Source organism: Coffea eugenioides, chromosome 5 (genome assembly GCF_003713205.1).
Source record: "Coffea eugenioides isolate CCC68of chromosome 5, Ceug_1.0, whole genome shotgun sequence".
Classification (NCBI taxonomy): Eukaryota; Viridiplantae; Streptophyta; class Magnoliopsida; order Gentianales; family Rubiaceae; genus Coffea; species Coffea eugenioides.
Window position 1 is genome coordinate 51,608,943 of NC_040039.1, and position 9,473 is coordinate 51,618,415.

Below are 9,473 nucleotides of genomic sequence, written 5' to 3' on the forward strand. Positions count from 1 at the left end.
TTCTTTTTTTTTTTTCTAATAGCAACATAAAACTTTTTTTTCTCTGTTCTGAATGAATAAATACCTCATAAACTTAAAATTATTAGTAGATTAAAATATGAAAATTTATTATAATAACTGATTTATTTACTCATAATGTTCAATTATAAAAAATTTAGCTTGAATTGTCATTTTTAAGAGTATTTTGAAAAAAAAAGTTTGATATATGTAAAATAAAAATAATAATTTATAAATTTATAATACAAATATTCATAAAAGGAGCAACTTTTCTTTCTTGCATAAAATAGCAATTCAATAAAAATGATAATTTATAAATTGATAATACAAATATTCCTAGAAGGCGTAACCTTTTTTTTTTTTTTACATGAAAATCAATTCAAACAGCCTTCAATTTTGAAAGCCTCCTCTTGCATTTTTCGCATAGTTTTCGTTGGATACATGACTATTTAGACTCATTTGCCAAAAATTTTTGTTATCTCTCTTTTTTGAAGAAAAAAATAATGGTTAAATTCAAATTTCAAAGTGAGAAGGTTAGTGATCGTAAAGAATTTCCTTTAATGAATAGATTAAATAAAAAAAAATAAATAGTAGTCGGTATAATACACAATCCCATTGATTGTTAAAACTTTTTATATTGTCTTTGTTTTTTTAGCAAAAATTTTATGTTAGCCATACGAAAACTTGCCGTTTAATGGTAAAATTTGGCGAAAATATACATCATTATTATTATTATTATTATTTAAGATATATGTAAACTTAATAGTACTAATACAGATTGAACCACAGCAGCCGATGATGAGATGATAAATGTGAATATGCGGAGCTACGTTTTCATGGTATTTTTCTTAGGAAAAAAATAGAATTAGTAGCAGCATTCATCCGTCCTTGTCTTTGTCCCCACGCACAACGTTGCCTGCCTCCTCCGTCCTCCTCCTCCTCCTCCTCCTCCTCCTCCTCTGATAATTCAATTCCTCTCTAAAAAATAACGATAAACCTTTCCTCTCTCTCTAATTTTCATTTCTTCGTCCTTCAAAAGAAGGACAAAACGAAGGAAAAACTATTTTTACAACCAAAACGGCAGAAAAACCATCCCAATATCCTCCTACTCCTAGGTAGATAATCTAAAAAGATTGTAAAGTATCAGAACTGAACAAAATTAATCGCTATAATACTACTGGAGATTGATTTGGGGAGCTGGAAGCGAGTAAACTGAAGCAATAGAGGGAGAAATAGACAGGAGAGGAGTCTTCAAGTATGGCGATGAGGGAGCTGGTCTCCGGCGGAGCGGCGTGTGCCACCTCGGGGTCTTCTTCTTCGTCGAATCCGCTCGGTTCTCTAGCTAACGCCCTCCTTGGCTCTTCCTCTAAAACCCAGGTCGGCAATTACTTCTTCTTTACTTGAATTTTACTGTTCTATATTCAAGTCAGTACTTCATGCTATAAACTTTTCGTGTTTAATCACGAATTTTAACTGCCATATCATGTGGATCTTCCGTGACCCTTCTGTGAATTGGGGTTAAAAAGAAGTGTTTTCTGGCTTATCTTGCATTTTCCGCTCAGAACTTATCCAACCCCCTTTCTCCCGCCCCCAAAAATAAAAAGGAAAGCAAAAAAGAAATCGGGCTTTTATGCTTACTTGAATTTGGATAGCATTGCTATCTTTTACTTGAGCAATTCAGCTCCAGTTTCTGGGTTTTGTAGCACGTTCTTAATTATGTAAAAAATTGAACATTTTCCCCCCCTTGTCGGGGTTGCTGTTTATTTTGGACGGTTAGATTGTTGTTGTTTCATATGGGTAACTACAGCTTATAGTTTCAAGATAAATTATTTTACTCGTGACAGTACTTCTGTTCGAGTATACTGTCTTACTGGTTCATCCTGAATTAGTTGTGAATGCTAATTAATGGGGTTTCTTGTCTAAGCAGGAAAGGCTTCGAGAGATTCCTACATCAACGGCTATTCCATCTGATGGCAGTGCCTCTGTAGGGACTGGTGAGCCATTGTCAGGCCTTCCTGGGTCAGAACTTGATCACCTTCTGCAACCTAATGCCCAGGTTATTATTCTTCCTCTTGGAGTTTTCACTTTTTCATTTTTTGTTTATGATGGATCATTCTTGTCATCCATCTTCTTGAATTCGTCAGGGCTCAGAATTCCTTAGAGGGTTCCGCTCTGCAGATCAGCATGGGCTTGCTGATGTTTGGGATGAGATACAGAGACCTCAAGTCAATTTTCCTCCTGAGCATATGCTGCGTCAGCCAGATACGAATGGTAATGCATAACTATTCGATGAGTAGGATTAATGTGACATAGCACTTTTTTTAACATTCTTCTAGGTTTTATCTCCTTTGTTTCATCTGCTGCAGGGCCACCTCAAAGAGTATTGTCAAGCTTTCTGCACTCATTTGTGAACAGTAGCCATGGTGGCATTCCTTTTTGTCCTGCCACACTTCCAGTGTTGGGACTGTCTGCGGGTGATAAACAATGTATACGTGATCGGAGTAGTATAATGGCTCGACACTTTTTTGCTGATAAGAGTGAAGACTTCATCAATGCACAGGTTTGATTCGTACACATTTTTGGGAAAATTGCATGAAGTTTTCCCTCTGAAGGTCTGCGTAGGTTTATTTAAATTTACTTCTAAATTGTCACAAAGCTTTATCCTTTTCTATCTATTACATTACAGCTTTGGTTTGGTCATGTGCGCACTTTAGGAGGCTAACTGCTCAGTAATTTATGAAATGTTACCCTTACCATATAAGCAATTCATGTTGATTGATTGGTTCGGTTACTGTTGGAAAGCTTGTATATGGTGTTATGATCTTTACACGTCATTTATTTCAATCAGCTTGCACGTTCTACGAGATTTTATGATTTTGCCACTTGAAATTCAAAATTTAACATCAGGAATTTGTGAAACTCAAATTTTTTTTTTTGGGTGGAGTAATGCCATTACTTGCTTCAACACTATGTCCTCTGTGGCATTCTGTCTTATCCTTTATATGTTACTTGAGCAGTTTTGATGAGTAAAAATGTCTCCTGGTTCTTCTCAGGTTAATGCATTGTTATCTTCCTTAGAAATCGACAATGATATCAGGGCCCCTGGCCCTGCATTTAAAAGATATAAGGAGTTGGAGAAGTATTGGCATGAGACTCATGGTATGAGACCTGGACCTAATCCAGCCGATGGATGGGTTGCCGAGTTTGCACAGCATCCAGTTGGACATGGTGATCCGAGTACTTGGGTTCAGTCATTTGAACAAGAACATGGTGCTAATGGCTGGGCCTCTGAGTTTGAGCATGTAAGAAGATAATGTTCCTCATATTTGATGACCAATACTATTTATTTTAAATGCTGAAGTCATGACAGAAAGTTCCTCAACTTTAATGTTTCTCAGAAAAATATTCCGTCTTATCCACTTTGTCATAGAGTGATGGCAATGTAGAACACTAATTGCTTGTATTTCTGCTAATCACAACTTCCATTCTTTAATGTGTATCTATGAAATTTGTACTCTTAAGGTGTCGGACTGGAAGTAAAATGAGGGTATACAAATTCAAGGGAAAGAAAACAATTTGGTCTCTGTCTAAGCACTTAAGATTTTTGCCCTGTATTCCAAGATTTAATTATTCTCAGCTCTTGACAACTTGCCTGAAGCTGTGTCTCTCCCTTCTTGATATGTAAAAGGTTTCTTCTCTCTTGAGGTTCTTTTTAGGATTCTTTGTCTTCCATGTTGTATGGTAGTGTAATTCATCACACTTTTGCAGGAGCATGCGCAGCTTGCATCAATGGATCATATAAGAGGTGCAACTATGCCTCATTTAGCTGCCATGGAGCAGACTCGTATGCTGGCAAACACTCTAGCTCAAAACAATGATCCAAAATTTCAGGTTATATTTGTTGCTTTGGCGTTCTGATCTTAATGTGTAATGAAGTATTTATTTAGTTATGTAAATAATTATTGCTGTCAAAGTTAAGTAGTAATCACAGTAACAGCACATTGAGCAAATACAAAAGTCACCAGATAGAAGATTGCTTACTTATAGAGTCAGTGAGGAAAAAGTCAAAATGCTTGTAAATGCAAAGTGGTTTTAACAGTAGTTTGTGCTCTCTGCACTTCTGCTTTGGTTACTAACTGTAACTTCTTTGGGCCTGTAGAATTCAAAATTTTTTCAGTTTGTGTCAAAGATGAGTCGTGGTGAAATCACTGTTGAGGACAATCAAATCAAACCAGCTACATTGTCTGCACCTGGGGATTGGGCAACTGAATATCAACAGCAATATAGTGGAGGCCAGACATGGGCTGATCAATTTGTGCATGAAGAGGCAAGTAAACATAGTTAGTCATCATGGACTTTGTGCATTTTATCTTTCTTGTGAAAAAGTTCATGAATCTGTTTTTTATTTGGTTCGAAGCTTCTCAATTGGTGCTATTCTTTACTCTCTTTACTCTAATTTTAATGCATTAAACTTTATTTATTTAGGCGAGCAGTATATCAATTAAGTTTTGAATGCTGCTATCAATAAATGAATGATTTTTTTTTTGGTTAATAATGCTTTACTTTTTTCAGCTTTCTAAGGGACCTAATGGATGGGTGGATGAGTTTGCTTCAGAACGTGGGCATGTTGATGATGGGTGGGTGAATGAATTTTCTAAATTGCATGTCAACGACTGGGCAGAAGAGTTTGGGCGTCAGGTTGGTGAAGGAACATTTGGAGATAGTTCGGCTGATAACTGGGCTAGTGCTTACGATGAGTAAGTCCTCTTACTATCGAAATGAAATGTAAAAGCAAACCCTCTAAATAATTGATGTTCAAGTTGTAATAATTTTCTGTGTGCTGCTTCTTTCTGTTTTTTATGCAGCAAACACCATAGTTCTTTCTGTACTTGCATTGAACGTTTTCACTTTCTGTCTGTTGCTGTAATCTTATTCGAGTTTTGCTGTGTCATTAAAGAACCATTCTTGTTTACTTCTGACCTGTCATTCTCTCATTCTTTCTTTCCCCTGCAACATTGCAACATGTTGTGTTTCTTTTTATCTTTATTTCTTGCAGCCCTGTGATTTTAGTATTAAAGCAAGGCTAGTGGTGCTTCTTTGCTTTCTGCCCTTTTCTAGCTTTGTCTGTCATTTATTGGAGGTTTTTTGGTAACTTGAATAGGTTGGTATCTTTTGGTTTATTGAACTTTAAAAAACATGTTGCACTGATGCTTAGGTATTTGAATGAACAAACTGCTCTCAAGCAACAATCAGAATCATCACGGGGAGTGTATGTGTTTTCTGATTTAAATCCTTATGTTGGTCATCCTAATCCTTTGAAAGAAGGCCAGGAACTGTTCCGTAAGGGTCTTTTAAGTGAAGCAGTTCTTGCTTTGGAGGCTGAGGTTTTGAAAAATCCTGATAATGCTGAGGGTTGGAGGTTGCTGGGCATTGCCCATGCTGAAAATGATGATGATCAACAGGTTATAAATTGTTTCTTCTCTATTTTACTGGTTTCCTCTTTAATCTTTGCTTTGCTGCATTGTTAGTCTTATTAATTTGGTTTATTCAGTGTCTGGAAATGTTTGGAGCTATTGTTGATGTTTCCCAGTGTCTGAAACTTCTCTTTTTTTCTTTTAAAATTTTCTGCTGCACGTGTATAATGATTAGTGCATTTTGGTTTGTGTGATATTCTTGGCTAATTTGGTTCTCAGCTCTTTCGGGATCTTTTAGTCATCAGTACGAAAAGTGAAGCTCGGATTAATTGTCATCAGCAAAAGCACTGTTTAAGAAGATTTTGCATTAGGTTCTGTTCTAGGCGATCTTTTATTCTTTATGGAACTCGTGGATGGTGCAATTAAACTACATTTTGGTTTTTCCTATCCATCTTAAACAGAAATTCATCTTTCTGTGCAGATTCTAAAGTTCATTCTTTTTGCTACTTTTGAACATCGAAAGTTTTCTATGGGCTTATACTCACCAGCTACTACTATTTCTTAAGCTGACTTTTCAAAATTTGTTGAAAAAACTGAAACCAGTTCTTGGGATTAAATGTTCTGAAAAGCTAAAAGCTGTTTTCAAAAGTACCTTAAGAACTGCTTTTTAGAGTTGGCCTTTTTCTTTTTCAGCTTGAAATAAGCTAAATGCAGAAGGCAAAAGCCGAACACCTTGAAACAGCTTTAACTTGAAAAAAAAAAAAAAAGAGCTATGATCAGGTAATTATACATGGACATGGTTGACAAGAATTCCATTGGCTCTTTAACGTACTTTCCTTTGCCAAGTTGCGTTTGGAAGGTCAAGTGACTGCTTCGGAGTTTGCTTTGCCAAGCTGGAAGTGAGGAGCTCATTACATGGAACTACTTGGTTGACTATTTACGTCTGATGGCTAGGAAGGTCTTTTTTTTTTTTTTCTGGAAATATGTGCTTGGTAGGTATACTGTACAATCACATATCATAGTTTAGGAGAATTTGGACGTTTCCGCAGCTGCTTAGACTATATTTGGCCCCTTTTTGTGGTTGAAATCAATTGCCCTTTCAAACTAAATGCTGCTTAGACAATATTTGTTGGCCTTTTCAACCTAAATGCTTGCTGCTTAGACAATATTTGTTTGTTATCATTTGTATTCTCTATCAGATTTTTTCATTTGCCTTTTCAAACTAAATGCTGGTGTTATGTATAATTGGATATCTTATTAGTTTTTTTATGGTATTCTTTGTGGCTTACAGGCTATTGCAGCAATGATGCGTGCACAGGAGGTTGATCCTACAAATCTGGAGGTTCTTCTTGCACTTGGTGTGAGTCACACAAATGGTCAGTATGTACTTACCATGTATTTAGAAAATTTTTACTTTGTGATGAATAGATTTTGCCTAACTAATTGTAGCAATCATTTCCTCATAATTTTGTTGTCTATGTGTTTTATGTGCAGTATAATGTTGAACTGAAGGACCAATTATACACACTAATCCTAAAACTGTAAATGTGATGCTGTAGAATGATATCTAACACACGTCTTTAAAATTCTCAGAACTGGAACAAGCAGCTGCATTGAAGTATTTGTACAGTTGGCTACGCCATCACCCAAAGTATGGAACAGTTGTCCCTCCAAATCAGCCTGATTCTCTCTATTACGGTGATGTAAGGGTTGACATAATTGCTTGTCTCTGCCTGGTCATTGATGAATAACTTGATCTGCTACCTCGTTATAGCGTAGAGATGCAGTCTTAGCACTTTTCCAAGTATACCTGCAAAATAGTCTTCATTTGAGATACTGGTTTGATTGTTCACTCAGGTTGCCACATACTTCAGTGATGCGGCTAGAATGTCACCTGATGATGCTGATGTGCACATTGTACTTGGAGTTTTGTACAACTTATCCAGAGAATATGACAAAGCCATTGAATCCTTTCAGACAGCTTTGAAACTGAAACCACGGGATTACTCACTCTGGAACAAGCTTGGAGCAACACAGGCTAATAGCGTGCAGAGTGCTGATGCTATATTGGCTTACCAACAGGTAACTGTCCGTTCCAGTTCCCTTTTGCTTGTGTTTGTGATGTCAATTGTGACAGTTAAGCTGGGGCTTCAGCATAAAAATACCTAGGTGACAGTGACTCCTCAGATTGGATGTATTAATATTCAATGCATTTTTGAATTTATAGTTCTTATATTATACATATTAGGTTACAGGCATGCGTCATTGAGTATTATGCATGAAATGTAGTAGAGATCTTATTGGCTCTCAAGTTATTGCAGCATTCCGATGGACTGAGATATTGGTGCAAGTATGATGTTTTTGGTCAAAAAGTGCAATACAAATGGATCGTCGTGCTTTCAAATCTGTCATCTTGCTTCTACTGTTTGCTTGAGGGGAGAGTGGAACCTGTAGACTGCATTACTAAGATTTAATTGGTTGTCCTCTCCCCTCCCCCCCCCCTTTCCCTCGCTCTCTCTCTCTCTCTCTCTCTATATATATATATATATATATATATATGTATATTATGGTAATGTATTGGCAAATAAAGGGACGTCATGAATCATACTTTTAGGCTTGGGATGCATATGTTTAGTTTGATGTGGACATCAGGCGTTGCTGGTTCAGAACCATGGTTTATCCTTAAAAATTTCGATGATTTGTTGGTTTACTTGAAATAGCTCTCTCGCTCTTTCTCTCAATGAAATTTCAAACTTCAGGTTTAATCTCTTCTTGACAGGCTCTAGATTTAAAGCCCAACTACGTGCGTGCTTGGGCAAACATGGGAATCAGCTATGCCAACCAGGTAATCTCTTTACCAGTTCATGTTAAGTCTTTTGGTGGTATATAGTTCTGATCTCTTTTTAGGAGCATCACTTTGCTAGCAACATGTGCTTTACTTAGATGTAAGAAAATATTTGGTGCGGCAAGACTCTTTCTGATTATGTATTCAAGTGCAACAAGATGGGAACTGGAATTGTAATGATGCAAAAGGACTTTTCTGTTTTTTTTTTTTTGTTTTTGTTTCTGCGCCATTTAAAGAATAAAAAAGAAAAAAGGAATTTGCCTGAGCGCATTTACTTGGAATTACCCCTGTTTCGAGTTGCTGATTATTTTTTTTTGTTTGAATCTTCATAACCTGTAGTTTGATCTCTTGTGTTTCCCCACGGTGCATGTGAGGTTGAGTTAGATTCTAGGAAATATGTGGAAGCATTAGACCGTGTTGTTAGTTATATTGCCTTTAGGTAATCTAGAATGTCTGCGTGGTTTTCTTCAGGGCATGTATGAGGAATCCATTCGTTACTATGTCCGGGCTCTCGCAATGAATCCCAAGGCTGATAATGCTTGGCAATATTTGAGAATCTCTTTGAGGTAGGCAGTTTGAGAAACACCCTCTTGTTGTCTCTACTGTACTCAACTTTGAGCTCATATATTCCTTTCGCTTTGCAGCTGTGCCTCACGGAATGATATGCTGGAAGCCTGTGACTCACGAAATCTTGATTTCCTTCAGAAAGAGTTCCCACTTTGAACAACTTAAATTCTTAGCTGCTGGTGTGAAGTATAAGCGGTGAAACTTTCGCTAGTTGGACTTTGTAGCTTCTGCCAACATTGCATGTTTGGAACCTTACAGTCCACAATTCATCGTGTTCTGCTGGCCCAGGAATCCGGGGAGTAAACTATGATTTTGTTTTCGTAAACAGTGTTTTACTTGTCATGGGTTGCGGAATACATGTTGAAGGTATAGTTATTGTACACTAGGAGCATGAATAGAATAAGTAAAGCCGATTGCAAATGCTTTTCAGATTACAAGAACAGTTAGACATATGGAAGCGAAATACTGGGTTTTTTTTTTGTTTTAAAAAAAAGAAATCACATTGAGATTGACTGATAAAGCTGCTGTTCTGGGGGCTGATTATGTACTATTTGACACTGTAACTATGAGGTGCTAAATGAGATGGGACACATTCGCAAGCACTTTTTCGAGTTGTCTGGTAACATATCCTCATTTTCTTCCCTTGCTCA

At 36.8% G+C, this 9,473-nt stretch overlaps 1 protein-coding gene across 1 annotated transcript; it reads left to right on the forward strand.

Moving 5' to 3' along the window:
• Positions 1-945: 945 nt before the first annotated feature.
• Positions 946-9,473, forward strand: LOC113770353 (peroxisome biogenesis protein 5). Its single transcript, XM_027314775.1, has 15 exons — positions 946-1,374; positions 1,925-2,053; positions 2,142-2,268; positions 2,364-2,557; positions 3,051-3,299; positions 3,766-3,888; positions 4,157-4,324; positions 4,570-4,754; positions 5,213-5,459; positions 6,703-6,787; positions 7,005-7,114; positions 7,269-7,493; positions 8,191-8,256; positions 8,728-8,822; positions 8,901-9,473. The coding sequence occupies exons 1-15, from the start codon at positions 1,255-1,257 to the stop codon at positions 8,977-8,979; spliced, it is 2,202 nt and encodes a 733-aa protein (XP_027170576.1). The 5' UTR covers positions 946-1,254; the 3' UTR covers positions 8,980-9,473.

What these genes read in the sequence shown, in the direction of transcription:
- LOC113770353 (XM_027314775.1), top strand. Translation starts at nt 1,255, where the DNA reads ATGGCGATGAGGGAGCTGGTCTCCGGCGGAGCGGCGTGTGCCACCTCG. An exon ending in TTCTGCAACCTAATGCCCAG is followed by an intron (nt 2,054 to 2,141) that starts GTTATTATTCTT and finishes TGAATTCGTCAG; the next exon opens with GGCTCAGAATTCCTTAGAGG. An exon ending in AAGACTTCATCAATGCACAG is followed by an intron (nt 2,558 to 3,050) that starts GTTTGATTCGTA and finishes GGTTCTTCTCAG; the next exon opens with GTTAATGCATTGTTATCTTC.